Genomic DNA, 17,381 nt, shown 5'->3' on the forward strand with positions numbered 1-17,381 from the left:
TACATACAACTGAATATTTAACTGTAAAAAGGAATGAAATTCTGATATATGCTATAATGTAGATAAACCTTGAAAACATGCTGACTGAAATAAGCCAGACACAAAGGGACAAACATTTTAAGGTTCCACTTAATATGAAATATCTAGAATAGACAAATTCATAGAGGCAGAAAGTAGATGAGAGGTTACCAGAGGCTGGAAATATGGGGGAATGAGGAGTTACTGCTCATTTTCTGTTGGGGGTGATGAAAAGTGTGTGGGATAGTGATGATGGTTGTACAACATTGCAAATATAATTAATGCCACTGAATTATACAATTAAAAATGATTAAATGATTAGAATGGCAAGCTTTATGGTATATATCTTTTACCACAATTTTAAAACAGACCGTCTTAGTGAAAATGGGAAGGAGCCAAAATGTGACCAAAAATGAAGTGGGACAAAGGGACAATTCAGAAGATCGCGGGATGATTGCTAATTGCCCTGAGTACCTGCTCATGTACGATAAGACTGTTTAATGGACATCTCAAATGGAATATATCCCAAACAGAACTGACTTTTTCCTTTCAAGCCAGCATCTTTGTCAGTCTTCCCATTCACCCAGCTGCTCAGGCCAAAAAACTAGAATCATCCTTATTGCCTCGCTGTTCCTCCACCCCACAATTGGAAGTCCTGTTGGCTTTAACACTACCCAAATACATCTTCAATCCCTCTTAAACCAAACCACCACCTCACTTGATTGTCTGCAACAGCAGCCTCCTAACTGATCTCCCTGCTTCTACTCTTGACCTTTGAAAGTCTGTTCTCCACATACCTGCTCAATTGTCTTAAATATAAAGATTGTCTCTTCCCTGCTTCAAATCTCTCCAACAGCTCCCTATTTTCCCATTTGAATAAAATTCAAATAACTTACCATGGCCTACAATGCCCTACAGTGTACCCCCCCTACTCCAGCCACACAGCTTTTCTGATCCTAAAACAAGCCAAGCTCATTTCTACCCCAAGGCTTCAACACATGCTGTCATCCAGAATGTTTCTCCTCCAGATCTTCACATGTCTCCCTCTTTCCTTCAGCTCTTAGCTCCAATGTCATCCCCTCAGAGAGGTCTTTCTTATTCATGTAATCTCTATAATCAGCCCCTATCCCCATCTCTATTCTCTTACTCAGTTTCATACTCAGTCATTATTTTCTTGTCCTTTATTTTTTTTCACAACACTAATCCCTATCTGAAATTATGACACTTACTTTGTTTACTCATGTATGTTTCTCACTAGAATGTAAGCAAGGACTATATTTTGTATTTTGTAACCTCCAGTAGCTAAAACAAAGCTGGGAACGGAACAAATTCTTATCCATATTTGTTGACTGATGAGATAATTAAATGAGAATGAACCAAATTGACCAGCTGGGTCTAGGGAAATGTCAGCTTCCACAATGGAAGTTTCCAGAGCAAGGAGAGGTAAAAAGTACTCACTTTGGGAGGGGAAGAATGGGATGGGATAATGGAAGGCCTTGAACCCAGCATTTGGAGAAGTGGTAATGTCCAGGACATTCTGTGTGTCTTTGGGAAGAGGTAGAAAACCACAGTGGTTTACTTACTCTTAATAGCCAGATTTAAAACATGCCTCAAATTACTCACATTTTGTATATAGTTATACAACAATCTACAGTTGACAACTTTTTTTCATACTTTATTAGTTGGTAAAATAAGAGGGATTTTATTATCCACATTTTTCAGATCAGGAAACAGATGACCATTAATTTAGTGTTTTACCCTGAATTCATGTAGTTCATAAGTAGCAAGCCAGGACTTGAATACATGTCTTTTATGCAACTATATCCAAAATTACTTCCACTACTTTACACTAATGCCCAGAGCACATACAATTGGTGGGAACACTGCCTCCCAATTTCCATTTCTAATAATGTGGTGATTTGAATCTTTTTAGGTAACCTTTTTAGGATTTTGAACCCATCTAAGCCTGCGATAAACCCCTTTTTCCAGAAAAATGCAATTATTCCCCCAGCCACAAAACACTTGTTAAGAAGATAAAGTCGCCATCTGCATTGCGAGTTGCTGGGAGTGGCCCTCTTTCAGAGAAATGACAGATTCAAGGATGGGGCTTTCTCAGAAAGTGAGCACCCCCAATAAAGTTGCAGATTTTGCACCCAATGATAAGCTGGTCTCAGTTCTGTGGGAATAGCCTATTAATTTGTCCTATAAAAAGGGTCAAATACACTGTATATCTTCCCCACTTTGTAAGACCTGCTATGTAATGAAAAACTTAAACATCAACCACTAACTTCCCACTTGAGATCCATTAATTGCTTTTATAAGCTGCTGTAACTGCTCGCCATTTTGAGACTCGCAGTCTCCTGGTTTGAGATCTCCCTGCTTAATCAGTTTCTCCTTCAGTAAACTTGCAGCTTTTGATTATTTGGTAACTTAGTTTCTTTTGACACACTGCACCCAATTTATGAGGTTTCACACTAGTTAAAAGGCCCCGCATAATAAATATGTGTGTGTTGGGAAGGAGTGAGCTTTCAGGAGAAGGAAGCAGAAGATCTATGAGGCTCCCCATAAGGGGCAATTTCAGCAAGTATGAGTGGTGCCTGGAGTTACAGTGAGGGCTGACGTGACGTGATAGGGTAGCTTAGAAAGAGGATGGTAAGATGGGAAGGAGAACAAGAGATGTTTCAGAGGAATCGTTCAGAAAATAAGCTAGAGGCTTTGTTCCCATTGCTAAGTCAGCAACAATAACTGGTAACTAAAGAAATAAAGCATTAGGAAGCATTCTGGATGACAGCATTTGCGGGACACTGATTACGTGCTTCAACTTGGCGGGCCTGGGCTGGGAGACCTGATCAGCCCCTGGGGAGGGTGGTGGGCACGGGCGACAGCGCCCTCCGCAGCCCCCCGGGCCTGGGAAAGTGAGGCCGGAGGCAGGCCCCATTTCCTCACCCAAAATACCACTGTTAGGGGAGGCTTGCCGGAGGGAACCGCCTTTTCCCCACCCCCTTATCTTGCCCGGACACTCCCCGTTGCCAGTGCAACTCCCATTACCACCAGTGCGCATACATTGTTGCCAGACACCGTTACCGGAGCAACTCTCGCCCCTTTTCAATCAACCTCCGCGCCCTCTCAGAACCAATCCAAGCCTTTAACCTCTACAGCTACCCCGCCCTCTAAACGCCCGATATAAGCTTGTACTCTCCCCTAATAAACTCTCTTGGTTTCTTCACCCTAAAAAGAAACGTGTCCCGCCTGTTCCTTTCTCGCCGCCCTCCATACTTTGCACGCCACCCCGCCGGGGACCTGGCCAAGTCCCCCGCCTCGCCCTCGCCTCTGGGAAAGAGCCCCCGCCACCGGTACCCTCCAAGCAATCCTGAGAGCCTAGGATTTAGCAACCGGCCGCCACCCCCCCCCAGACGAATCAACTGCGACTGCAACTGGCGCCCAACGTGGGGCCCCTGGAATTAAAGGTCCTCTCCACGCAGCGGTCCAGTAAACCACCCGCTTGCCCGGACGCCTCTCCAGCTCCCCTTCTCGCCTGCAAAGTAAGGGCCGCCTCTCCCTCGCCGCCCCGCGGAGCCGCCTCTCCCTCGCCGCTCCACGTCCGGAGCCGCCTCTCCCACGCCGCTCCGCGCCCGGGCCGCTCTTCCTTTCCCGCGTTAACCTAACTCTTACCCCCGACTACCTTTCGTCTTCTCTTCCTATGTCCCCCCATTCCTCCTAACACTCTTCCTCCAGTAGCTTTCCCTCTTCCCCTCCATTACTTTGCTGTGGTCCTTTGTGTCTTTGTTTCTTTGTTTCGCGCGGTGTGCCTCTTTGCGACCGCCCCCCCCAAACTGCTCTCGCTACTAGAGGCTCCTGCCTTCTATTCTCGCTGTCTCCTTCGGCCTCGCGACCACGGTTTACCTCATTTTCTTTACTCAATAATCAACCCCCCTTTTTCTTTTCTCACTCCGCTATGGGTAATCGTCTATCTGCACGCCAAGCACCCCAAGTTCGTGCTCTGGCTGGCCTCCTAGACACACATCGCTGTAAGGTGTCTGTCCGGCAGCTGCAAGTATACTGGGACCTCCTGCTGCCCTTTAACCCATGGCTCACCACTTGCCATCTTTGGGACCCTGTTACTTATGATCGCCTTATTGATCGGGTCACCAACGCCATGGAACATGAGAGCAAGCGCTTCCCTCCCGGCTTGCTCCCCACCTTAATAACCGTCCGCTCCTGCCTTCAAGGCTCCCTCCCCCCTGATCGAGGCCCCATTAAATCCAAGGAGGCCCTATCAACCCAGTCAACAGATTCAGACAGCGATACTAATGTAGACCACGATTCGGACACAGAGTCCTTAGTCGAGCAGATTAACAACGCGCTCGAAGTGACTCCCAAAAAACAAAATAACACTGAGCCTCGCCAAGATGGCGAACTTCCTCCTCCTCCTTCTTCTTCCATCGAGGGGAGGAAGTGCTCCGGTGATGATGTCAGCCCTAAGCTGGGCCGGAAACCGCAAGCGCTTTACCCCGCCCTTTCACAGGGCGGAGCTAGTCCACCATCTTATGCCTTAGCCACTCCCACCGCGCCGCCGTCTTGCGACGCTTGGGGCCTCCCACTTCTGCCTCCCCCTCCGGCGAGCTCCCCCTCGGAGCCACTACCGGCAGCTGCCGCCGCTCCTCCCACCCTGCCGACTAACAACCCCTGGCTGCCTTCTACACCTCAAGGCAACCCTTGGGGCAACGCTCCCCCTACCCCCACTCCCGCGCCAAGCCCTCTGCAGGCACGTCCTCCTTTCTCTCGTGCTTTTCGCTGCTTTCCTCTTAACCTTACCCCCACACCACAGAAACCGTATAACTGGTATCCCATTGACTCTGATACTATCAAGCAGCTTCGCAGGGCCGTCAAGGAGGACGGGTTAGGTAGCCCATACGCTTCCCAAATACTGCAGGATCTCGGCATGGACTTTTGCATCCCCCAAGACTGGGCCTCGCTTGCCCGTTCCATTCTTAACCCCGGCCAGTTTGTTGATTGGCGTGCTCACTTCCAGGCGGAAGCAGCTAAGCAAAGTGAGCAAGATGCAGCCACTGGAGTCTATCATCACCCCGAAGCCTATCTAGGCACGGGAGCGTTTCTAGATGCGTCTGCTTATATTAATGTCCCTGCCACCTTCTGGACTATCCTCAGAGGCATCGCCTTACGCGCGTTTGCCAACTGCTCTGCCCGTCGACCTGACAACTTTACCAAGCTCCTCCAGGAGCCAAACGAACCTTTCGCCACCTTCGTATCCAGGGTCGAAGAAACCTGCGCTAGAAAAGTTAGCAACCCCCAAGCCCAGCTAGCTCTCACCCGGGAACTCATTCTAGAAGGGGCTAACCCCCCCTGTAAGCAAGCCATTCTCCCCTTGTGGGAAAAAAGTCTAGATGACTGGGTTCTCGCCTGCAGCGCCTTTGACCCAGCTGCCGCGTCCCTAGCCCAGGCTGTCTCTGGCGCTGTCACTGCCGCCTTAGCCGCCACCACAGGTTGCTTTAAGTGCGGGCAGAGTGGCCATTTTGCCCGGGAGTGCCCCAATGCGGAGGTCAACTGCCCGCCTTTCAGGCAACGCAATGGGCGCCCCCCTCCCACTCCCTGCCCACGCTGCCAGCGTGGCTATCACTGGGCGCGCGATTGCAAGAGCAGCCCCAGAGATATTAGCAAGGATAGCTTAAAAAACCTCTGCTATCCCTGGTGCCCTGACGGCAGTCAGCGCCAGGGCACTGACCAAGCTTTAAACTCCAAGCGGGGCAAGCCTCAGCCCCGCCCCTAAGAGGCAGCGTGCCGGCCGGTTCTAATAAAACTAATCACTTCACCGGCAGTAAAACGCTTCTCTGGACAGTCCCTATCACTCCAGAAAAGCCTACTCGTAAGTTAAGAATAGAGGGGCAATGGTACACGGGCACGCTCGATTCAGGGGCAGAGGTCTCTTGCATGCCCGCTCAGTATGCCACCATGTGCATGGTTCTCGATGGTCCCTCGGTAGTGGGAGCCACTGGTACTTCCACCTCTCTTCAGGCCATAGGGCCCATTAAGTGGGAGGATGAAGAGGGCCACTCAGGCACCTTCCGCCCGTTATTTCTACACACCATAGACCAAATTTTATGGGGCCGTGACATCCTCGCCGCCTCTGGGGCAGTGCTTACCACGCAGCCCCCCCAATAATGTGCGCCACTGCTCGTTTAAAACCTCCAGCGCCCGTTCCTCTGCAGTGGGATACTGAGGAACCTATATGGGTGGAGCAGTGGCCCCTTCCCACGCATATTCTCATAAAAAAAGAGGCTGCAAACCAACCAGGCCAAAATACTGCATTAAGAACACCCTCTGGCATAGGTCCCAACCAAGTCATTAACCCCCTTTTTCCACAGCTCTCCAGCCGCACCTCAGCTGCAAACAACGCATCGCCAACATCACCACCCCAACCTTTTCTGCCCCCCTCTCGTTACTCCTCTCCCCTCCTCAGCCTTATCCAAGCAGCCTTCACCTCAGTGAATTCCTCCAACCCCAATCTTACCTCCTCTTGTTGGCTTTGCCTCTCCACTTCCTCCCCCCTGTATGAGCCAGTTGCCTCCAACCTCTCCTTTTCAGAAAACACAGAGGACAGCCCCTCGGAATGCAATTGAAATACCTCTGCCGTCCCCCTAACCTTTCATTCAGTCTCCTTTACAGGAAAGTGCATCCGCCCTCGCTCAAGTAACTCTCCCAACCTCACAGCCTGTGCCAACTACTCATCTCCCAGCAGCTCTGCCAAGTTTCTTATTCCCCACAACTCCTCCCAATGGCTCTGCTCCTCTACAGGACTTACCCCCTGCCTTAATGTGCAAACCCTCAATACAACTAATGAAACTTGCCTCCTAATTGTCCTTATCCCTAGGGTCCTATACCACAGCGAGGAAGACTTCTTCCTCCACCTAGAAACAACTGCAGTTCCTGCCCCTCTGCAGAAGCGAGAGCCCATCACCGTCCTCACGATTGCCTCCCTCCTAGGTCTTGCAGGCGCTGGCACCGGAATCGCTGCATTAGCCAGTCAAGGCTCCGCCCTAACTCACCTCCGGGCGGCTGTTGACAAGGACATTCGTCACCTACAAGACGCTATTTCCCATCTTAAAAATTCTGTCAATTCCCTCTCTGAGGTAGTGCTCCAAAACCGCCGAGGTCTCGACCTTCTCCTCCTCAAAGAAGGAGGCCTTTGCGCCGCCCTAGGAGAAGAGTGCTGTGTATATGCCAATTCCACAGGTCTCGCCGAGAACAGCCTAAAGAAGGTCCGAGAGGGACTGGAACAACGCAAAAGAGACCGTGAAGCCACCAGCTATTGGTCCCACATCTTTACCCCCCTCCTCCCTTACCTCCTCCCTCTCCTCGGCCCCCTACTAATGATTATTCTAGCTCTCACCTTAGGACCCTGCATTATCCGCAGAATTGTCCAGCTTGTAAGGAAACAAACGGATGCTATTTTCTCCTCGTTCGTGCAAGTCCAGTACCAGCGACTCGCCACCTCTGACGCTCCCTACTCCGAGATGACAACCAACCCTCCGCGACCTCACCGCCACCGGTCAACCCGCCGACCGCGAGGCCCTTCTCGATCGCCTGAACATCGCACCAACCTCGAGCTCCAGCTTCTCTGAACCTCCAACTTTAAACCCCCCCACCCTCGTCCATCCCGCAAGCAGCAAGGCCCCTGTCGAGCGCCCGGGCGCCACACCAACGCCGAGCTCTAGCCTCGCTGAGCCACCGTCAACCCCTTTTTCCCCTCCCCGGCCTCCCCCTTCCCTCATCCCTTAGCGGGCCTCTCCGGTAAGCTTCTTCCTTTAATTAGAAAAGAAGGGGGAAATGCGGGACACTGATTACGTGCTTCAACTTGGTGGGCCTGGGCTGGGGGACCTGATCAGCCCCTGGGGAGGGTGGTGGGCACGGGCGACAGCGCCCTCCGCAGCCCCCCGGGCCTGGGAAAGTGAGGCCGGAGGCAGGCCCCATTTCCTCACCCAAAATACCACTGTTAGGGGAGGCTTGCCGGAGGGAACCGCCTTTTCCCCACCCCCTTATCTTGCCCGGACACTCCCCGTTGCCAGTGCAACTCCCATTACCACCAGTGCGCATACATTGTTGCCAGACACCGTTACCGGAGCAACTCTCGCCCCTTTTCAATCAACCTCCGCGCCCTCTCAGAACCAATCCAAGCCTTTAACCTCTACAGCTACCCCGCCCTCTAAACGCCCGATATAAGCTTGTACTCTCCCCTAATAAACTCTCTTGGTTTCTTCACCCTAAAAAGAAACGTGTCCCGCCTGTTCCTTTCTCGCCGCCCTCCATACTTTGCACGCCACCCCGCCGGGGACCTGGCCAAGTCCCCCGCCTCGCCCTCGCCTCCGGGAAAGAGCCCCCGCCGCCGGTACCCTCCAAGCAATCCTGAGAGCCTAGGATTTAGCAACCGGCCGCCACCCCCCCCCCCCAGACGAATCAACTGCGACCGCAAGCATTTTTGGAAAGATGTAAGATTTTGTCACTTTAAATGGATTTAAATCATTTGTACCTCTGAAGTTAAGCCTCAAAACATCAAAAGTGGCCAGGTACCCAGGAAAAGCTACCGAGGCCCTGTCAGAAATCACCCAACAGCAGAGGCTGAGATATGAATGTCGGGGGGTGAAGCAAGCAACCTTAGATGAAAACAAGTAGCAAGAGATAAACAGCAGAAACTTCGGTTTCCTTTCCTTTTGAGTTTCTTAGTAGTAGCCATTCAGAACTCTGGCACAGCCATGCAGAGGGAGGGAAAGAGGGAGCCAAATCCAAATAAGGGCCAGACAAAGCAACAGCAGTAGCGGCCACAGCTAGAGATATGGGTACCTGAGATCCTCAGTGAGGTGAACCCCAAGCAGGGAAGATGCTAGGTCAGCAAAGATGACTTCCATTTTTCCCTAATGAGGAAGGACATTTTGAGAAGCCAATAATATCACATGTGTCCACAAACATCTCCCAGCCCTGGGAGACTTTGTGAGGAGGTGGCCTGGAATATAGGGCTTTGGAGTCAGACCTTGCTTCAAATCCCATCATCACCATTTTTCCAGCTGTGAGGCATTGAACAAAGGAGTTAACCTCTCTCAGCTTCAACTTCTTTATCAGTAAAATGGGGATGATAATATCTACCTCAAAGGGTTGTTATAATAATCAAATGCACTAATGTGTTTCAAAGTGGCTTCTGCTCCCAAAACTCACTTTACTTGGACAGGTACGTGCTCACTTACTCACTACTTGCTCACTTACCTGGACAGGAACTTCCTAGGCTTTCTCCCTCTAGCATCCATGGTTCTTCCTTTTGTTCCAGCTGAGAGTTCATGCAAGGCTGTGAAACTGGAAGTCCTATTCAAGGAGAAGAAGTGGACCTTAGCAATGCGTTCTAAGTATAAACAGCCATCCAGAACTCAGGGGAGAGGAAATAGGCTAATTAGGTCATTCACTTCACTCATTCAACAAATATATATGGTGCACTTACTTGGAGCTGGGCACTAGGGGATACAGCAGTAAATGAGACAGACATGGTTCTAAGGTCTTGGTAAAGCATTTTCTGGAAGAACTCTTAAGAAATAGCTTCAAGATGGGGTTAGGCCAGGGAGTTAAGCTAAGCCCACAGAGCACCCTATTTAAGAAGTTGGGAACCTACTGAATATGAAAAAACTGACCTGAAGGTTACCCCACCCCTGCTAGGAGATAAGAGAATAGAGAAGGTACAGCTTCAGATGGAGAAAAATGAAATTACCTATTTGCCAAATAGAGATACAGAGACCTTCACCAGGAATGCAAAGGAAAAAACGCTATCCTTCTGGTGCATCAGAGCAATGAGATGTGCTAGGACATACCACGCAATTTTCACAACTGAGTAAAGTAGCAATAAGCAGATTCGGAATCTTAAAGAAACAGTTTCCTTACCCAGCAGGACCAGGTTCCTGGACTTTCCTGGTACCCGCTCCTTGAACCTGTCCCTCGGAGCAGTGGCCAGGGGCCTCCACCCATCATGGGTAAAAGCTACAGTCGCATTGCTGAAGGATGTGGATCCCTGAAACAACAAGCCCATTCCTGCTCACCCAGTGGCCTTAGGATTTGGGGGAGAAGGTGGGGTGGGTGGGGAGGTTGGCAGCTCTGGGAGAGAAGATGGCAGACCTAGAGAGGGTCTTTGAAGGATTCAGGTCTCTGGGCAGTTCAAGAAAAGCATTTACTTATCATTTTCTATATTCCTAACACTTTATTGTACTCTGACACCAAAAATAAATAAATAAATAAATAAATAAATAAATCTCTTGTTTTCACACATTTATAATTCTGGTAGACTTTATGTATAAATAGATGGAAAACACGTGTGTATATATAGCTATATATATGAAAAATAATTGGACTGAAACTAAAAGACTTAGGGAGTTAAAAGCTAATATAGAAAAAAATTAGAATGCATGAATTCATATGGTGAAGAATCAGGTGCAAATTAGCAAAGACAATGAAAGCTAAATTTTCAGAACATTTAACAAATAAAGATTCCTGTGAACTCAGATATCACACAGTACAGCAGGGGAGCCAGCACCTTTGCAACCGAACTGTAATAAGATATGTCAGAAGAGATGGATGGACCAGTTGCTAGGATATGAGGAATGGGGGGGGAGGTGTAAAAAGTAAGGAGAGGCCGATCAGAGAAGACCACAGAGTGAAGGCAATCACTGAGTTGCTGGGTGGCCCTGAGGGAGAATTTTCCTCAGAAGGACTAAGAGAAGGCTATCCAAGATGGGGAGGATGATTAAAGGCATGAAGGCAGGAAAGCCCCTATGTGTTCAGGGAATGACAGGTGGTCTAGGCAGGGCACAAATGAGGGGTTAGAGGGTGAAGGGCCTAGAAACATTGTCCTGGAAAGGTTGGTTGAGATCAGAATGTGAAAAGCCTGGAATGATTTGATAAATGTGGTGCTTTAATTCTTTAGGCAACATGGTGCCAGGGGAAGACAGATGTGCCTTGAGATGGAGATGGGAAGAGGAGGTTAAGAAAAAGGTCAATGGCAAAGTGAGAGATGACCTGTGCTCAAACAGGGAGAAAAGATGCATGATCAGAAATGGATTTAGAGAGAGACCAGAGGATGAAGCAAAGATCTTTCTTGCTTGGAAGACTAGACAGATGGTGATGTCCTCAACTAAGAGAAAAAATGTGGAAAAAAGCTTGTCAGCAGAGTAACTGCTTTGTTTTTGGGCCCACTGAGTTTAAAGTGGTTGCAAGACATCCATGTGCAGATGTCTGTAACGTGAAAACTTGGATCTGGAGTTCAGGAGAGCTAGAGAGGAAGCTACAAGGGCATGCAGGTGACAGATGAAGCTGTTCATACAACAAGCAAGCACCTCCTCTGTGCAATGTACCAAGTACTATGTACTGGGGCTGCAGGAAGCCATGGGGAAAGGGAAGTAACTAGTTTCTTAGCCACCACCACAGTATTAACATTAGGCAGTAGTTCCTTTCCCGTGGGAACCTCCAACACAACAAAATGCAATAGTGTAATCCAGCCTCTCCTACAGACCTATTTTTCCTAGCTCAGGGAATGGTACCTCCATTCACCTAGTTGGCTGAGCCAGAAACCTGGGTGCTGTCCTCCTCCCTCCTACAGCCCACCCCCAAATGAATCACATATTGGATTCCTCCTTTTTAATATCACTGGAATTCACCTATTTCTCTCCATCTCCCAGACACTGTTTTGGTTTAAGCCAGCATCTTTTCCCAAATTATAACCAGTTCCTGACCTAATTTTACTTTATCCTTCACATTGAGAAATGCATTATATGGAACAAAGAGGACCATTTTTTAAAACTAAGAAATATTTAAAACATTAGGATCACTTTATAATAAGTAAGACAGTACAGCCCACTATAAAGATACAAATATCATGAGCTAAATAGTAAAGAAATACATAATATATATATTTTAAAAATTAGGAAATATAAAGAAAAAATACTACAGCTTTGAGAGATGTTAAAATACCTCAGTCATTGACAGAGTTAATCCAAAACGAACATAAGATATGGAAGAACCGACTAATTTAATTAAGGATTGGCTGATAGAGCTATCAACCCTAGCCCCTGCAATCAGACTATACAATGGTATTTTGTGTTGAGAAGAAAAATGGACTCCGCCCTCATGGACTAGAATGGGCAAAGAAATCAAAATTATAATTTTGAGATATCTAAAAAAAAAAAAAAAAATCCACAGCCCAAAACTTTCAATATAAACAAGAAAGGATATAAATGAATTAAAGTCTCAACTCAAGAGTTTAAAAAAATGAATCTTTAAATAAATGTGAAGAAACGGAAGCAAAAAAATTAACAAGATTTATTAATTAAAAAGTAGTTATTAAAATTGATGAGGATATCCAAGAGCAGACTTAAAAAAGAAAAAAAAAGAAAAGAAATAAACCATTTCCTAGTCCAGTCAAGAGAAAAGGAAAGAAGACAATACTATGCAGTGGAATATAATGCATCCATTGGAAAGGATTTTGTAAAATACCCTCAATGTTCATCAGATTCTGCTAGGTGTTAAATAAAAAGGTTATAAAGCAAGACAAATCCATTTGGGGAAAATATAAAAAAAAGGAAGAATATGACTGAAAGGACACAAAATGTTGTTTTCTTTCTTTCCAGGGTTAAGGGTAATTTTTTTCTTCTTTGTGTTTTCTATATTTTCCAGATTTTCTGCAATGAACACGAATTACTTTCATAATTAGGAAAAAGAAAAAACCCTACAATTAATATATTTTTTTAAAGGCTGCCCCTCATAGTAAATTTCCAACTCACCATTCCTTCCTCTCCTATACTTTCTTCTAGGGGAAGGGTAGGGTCTGGAAAAGGCAGCCCTGGAGAAAGAGAAAGAAAGCAGTGAGTTATAAGTGTTTGCAGCTTACTGAGTGACCAAGCTAGATAATCACACATTTTCATTATGAAGAGGAGGTTCAAAGGACATACATCACAGCAGGTTCCAGGACACTTGGGCTGAATTCACAGACCTGAAGTGGGATAACTGTGCGGTCGCGGTTACTGCTTCTAGGGGGAGGGGCGGCCGGTAGCTGAGCCCTCAGCTCTCGGGGCTGCTTAAGGGGTACCGGCGGCGGGGGCTCTTTCCCGGAGGCGAGGGCGAGGCGGAGGACTTGGCCGGGTCCTCGGCGAGAGGCGTGCAAGGTGTGGAGGGCGGCGATAAGGACAAGTCACTCTTCATCCAGTAGGAGTATGCGCCAAAGAGATTTATTCAGGGGTGATTACAGGTTATATAGGCTGGTAAGAAGGGCAGGGCTGGAAAGGAGGTGAAGTAGCCTTACATGGCAATACTGAAGGGATAGGGGCTAGGATTGGTTCTGAGAGAACGCCGGAGCCGTTGCAGCGGGGCGGGGGTTGTTCTGGCCACGGTGCATGCGCGCTGGCGGTGGCAGGAGTGGCCTTGGCACCAGGGAGTGAGTGGGTAAGATAAGGAAGTGGGGAAAGGGCGGTTGGGAGAAAGGCGGTTTCCTCCGGCAAGCCTCCCCTGCCCGTGACATTTTGGGTGAGGAAAAGGGAGCTGCCCTGACCTCGCTCCCCAGGCTCGGGGGGGCTGCAGAGGGCACTCACGCCCGTACCTACTACCCTCCCCAGGGGGTGATATCAGGTCCCCTGGCCCAGGCCTGGTAAGTCGAGGTACAAGCTCAGTCACCCGCATAACTGTGAAGAAGCAACATCTTTGTGCCCTAGGGGTAGGAAGCCCATGTGTATTTTCCCATTCCCCTTCCTATCTCAGAAATTTCATCAACTCACTCAGATGTAGGGGCATTAGAGTATTACAGACTCTCACATATCCTGGATGCACAGTTATTAGTAATGTAGCAAATCATGTAACCTGAGTCTCATTTTTCTCATCTGCAAAATCGGGATAATAATCCTTTGTAGGGCTGCTGTGAAGATTAAAGGTATATGCAGAAAGTAATTGGCACAAAACCTAGTACAAAAGAGGTGTACAGGCATTACCTATTATAGTTAATCCTCATGTTCTATGAAGTCACCGTGAACACCGAATTAGTGAATACCGACCCACTGCATCTGGGGGAAATAAAAGGTTAGGTTCCTGAGAGTCTCTGGTCATATTTTTGTCAACCAACCAATACAGAACCTTATTTTATGAGTGTTCTGTTTAAAAACACCTCGTTTAATATCTATTGTTGATTCATTAACATTGAACTCTTAGCCAACAGCACTGTAACTCATCCTGAATGAAATTTATCTAACACATCTATTTTCTCCATAAAGGCATACTGGAACCTTCTTGCAATTAGGAACACCAGACAGCACTTCAGCACTAGGGTCAGTGACCATTTTAAACAGCAAAATCATCAACAAGAAACACAAGAAAGCAAAAAGTGGCTCTAAATATAATGTGAAAAGGACACTTGTTTACAGTTTGAGAACCAACAAGAAGGCAGAGCATTGCTTTGTTTGACTTTAGCTGGTAATGTGCAGTTGAGTGACTCAAAATTTTCACCACTCTATGTGTGTCTGCAAATGATTGCCAAAGTGCTGCAAGTACTGATTTGGGGGTTACAAATGATACTGAGTAGGGAAATTTTCAAATATGGAATCTGCAAATAGTGAGGACTGACTCTATTTAGTCCTTTGGAGAAAGTAGCTCTGCAAATCTCAGACATATGCTTAGTCAAAACTTCCCAATTTCAAAACTTTCTAGAAAGCAACAGAATGCAAACTTGGTTCAAGATACGAAAATCAATCAATGCAATACAGTATATTAACAGGATAATGTAAAAAACTGCATGATTGTCTCCATAATACAGAAAAAGCATTCAACAAAATCCAACACCCTTTCATTATAAAAACACTCAACAAATGAGGAATAGAAGGAAAATTCCTCAAGGGCACCCACAAAACACCCAGAGCTAACATCAAATTTAACCAGCAAGAGATTGAAAGCTTTCTTCCCAAGATTAGGAACAAGACAAGGATGTCTGCTCATGCCACTTCTATTTGATATTATACTGGAGGTTCTAGCAAGGGCAATGAATCAAGAAAAAGAAATAAAACCATCCAGATTGGAAAGAAAGAGGTAAAACTATCTCTATTTGTGAAGAAGATATGATCTTGTACTTATAAAATCCTATAGAATCCACAAAAAAAAAACACACAAAAAAACCCCAAAACATTTAAGAGTTAATAAATGAGTTCAGCAAGGTTGCAGGATACAAGATGAATATACAATCCAAAAATGAAATTAAGGAAACAATTCCATTTACAATAGTATAAAAAAGAATAAAATATCTAGGAATAAATTTAACAAATTAACTGCAAGACTTGTACATGGAAAACTACAAAACACTGTTGAAAGGAATTATGGAAGACCTAAATAAATGGAAAAACATTATCTTATGTTCATGGGTTGGAGGACTTAATATTGTTGAGGTGGCAATACTCTCCAAATTTCAGAGTCAATGCAATCGTTATCAAAATCCCAGCTGGGTTTTTTGCAGAAACTAACCTGCTGATCCTAAAATGCGTATGGAAGTGTAAGAGACCCAAAATAGCCAAAACAATCGTGAAAAAGAACAAAGTTGGAGGGCTCACACTTCCCAATTTCAAAACTTTCTAGAAAGCAACAGTAGTCAAAACAAAATGTAGCACTGACATAAAGATAGACAGATCAATGTAATAGAATTGAGAGACCAGAAATAAACCCATAGACTTATAGGCAATTGACTTCCAACAAGGGTGCCAAGAAAGTCAATGGAGGAAGAGTCTATTCACTTAATGGTTCTAAGACAACTGGATATTCACATGCAAAAGAATGAACTTGGACACCTATCTCACACCACCTTCAAAAGTTAACTCAAAGTGGATCAAAGACCTGAACATAAGGGCTAAAACTTTAAAACTTTTATAAGAAAATATTGGAATAAATATTCATGACCTTGAATTAGGCAATGGTTTCTTAGATATGACACCAAAAGCATAAGCAACAAAGGAAAAAATAAATGAATTAGATGTCATCAAAAGTCTAATTTACTGCTTAAAAGGGCACTAGTAAGAAAGTGAAGACAACCACAAATCATATATCTGATAAAGGTCTGGGATGCAGAATATATAAAGAACTCTTACAATTCAACAATAGAAGGACCAATAATCCAATTTTTAAAATGGGCAAAGGATCTGAATGGACATTTCTCCAAAGAAGATATCAAGTGGTCAAAAGTACATGATCGCTCAACATCACTAGTCATAAGGGAAATGCAAATCAAAACCAAAACAAGATATTTCACACCCACTAGGATGGCTATTACTAAAAAAATGAAATAAAAATTGTTAGTGAAGATGTGGAGAAATTGGAACCCTTGAGTACTGCAGGTAGAAATATAAAATGGTGTTGTAGTTGCTGTGAAAAATTTGGTCATTCTTCAAAAAGTTAAACATAAGAGTTATAATATAACACAGCACCACTCCTAGGTATATGCCCAAAAGAAATGAAAACACGTCCGCAGAAAAACTTGTACATGAATGTCATAGCAGCATTATTCATAATACCCAAAAGGTACAAACATCCACCGAGTGGATAACAAAATGCGGGATAGCCAAGCAAATATTATTCAGTCACAAAAAGGAACAAAATTCTGATACCTCTTACAACTTGGATGAACTTTGACAACATTATGCTAAATGAAAAAAGCCAAAAGGTCACATAGTGTATGATTCTATTTACATGAAATGTCCAAAACTGGTAAACCCATAGAGACAGAAAATAAGTTAGTGATTGCCAGGGGCTGGGGGAAAGGGGGAAAAGGGAGTGACTGCTAATGGGTATGGGGTTTCTTTTGGGGGTGATGAAAATGTTCTGGAATTAAATAATAGTGATGGTTGCAAAACTTTGTGAATATACTAAAACAACTGAGTTGTACACTTTAAAGGTGCATATTATGGTGTGTGACTTATATCTTAATGAAAAAATAGTAGTGGTCCTCAAAAATAGTTCAGAATAAAGAAGTAAACAGATCTGGATACTGATCTTACTACAGACCATAAGTTACTGGGTTGTACCTGACCCCGGTGCATCTCACTTTCCTCTTTTGTAGTGTGGGGAGGATGATAACCATCCATCCTGCTTTCCCTGTCAAAACAAATTCCTTATCCCTGTTTTCAGAGGAAGACAATACCAAATGCCGATGTGAAAATGCACTTGAAGAGTGAAAGACCAAATAGAGACCACTTGATCTAGGGAAGATGGCACAGGCTTCAGTGGTTAAGATCAGATACACATTTGTTCCGTACCACATTAAAAGTGCTTTCAAAAACATTGTTTTATTTGATGCTTAA

At 45.7% G+C, this 17,381-nt stretch overlaps 2 protein-coding genes across 6 annotated transcripts in view; both read right to left on the reverse strand.

The window, feature by feature from the left end:
• The window catches only part of ZNF79 (zinc finger protein 79), a 41,757-nt gene that overhangs the window by 8,893 nt on the left and 15,483 nt on the right, over positions 1–17,381 (reverse strand). For 3 of the 5 annotated variants that reach the window (XM_037798014.1, XM_037798010.1, XM_037798009.1), the window contains exons 2-4: positions 12,843–12,901; positions 9,955–10,081; positions 9,292–9,387 (exon numbers count right to left, since the gene is read on the reverse strand). In XM_037798014.1, coding sequence (XP_037653942.1) covers positions 9,292–9,387; positions 9,955–10,081; positions 12,843–12,901 — 282 coding nt within the window. Of the gene's footprint in view, positions 1–9,291; positions 9,388–9,954; positions 10,082–12,842; positions 12,902–14,039; positions 14,103–17,381 lie in introns of those variants that run through there. The other 2 variants (XM_037798012.1, XM_037798013.1) reach the window with 2 other exon arrangements.
• Positions 9,291–17,381, reverse strand: part of SLC2A8 (solute carrier family 2 member 8) — a 30,824-nt gene continuing 22,733 nt past the window's right edge. The window contains exons 10-12 of the transcript XR_005210711.1: positions 12,843–12,901; positions 9,955–10,081; positions 9,291–9,387 (exon numbers count right to left, since the gene is read on the reverse strand). The gene's annotated coding sequence lies outside the window, so the exon portion shown is untranslated. The remainder of the gene's footprint in view (positions 9,388–9,954; positions 10,082–12,842; positions 12,902–17,381) is intronic.

This window comes from Choloepus didactylus, chromosome 10 (assembly GCF_015220235.1).
Source record: "Choloepus didactylus isolate mChoDid1 chromosome 10, mChoDid1.pri, whole genome shotgun sequence".
NCBI lineage: Eukaryota > Metazoa > Chordata > Mammalia > Pilosa > Megalonychidae > Choloepus > Choloepus didactylus.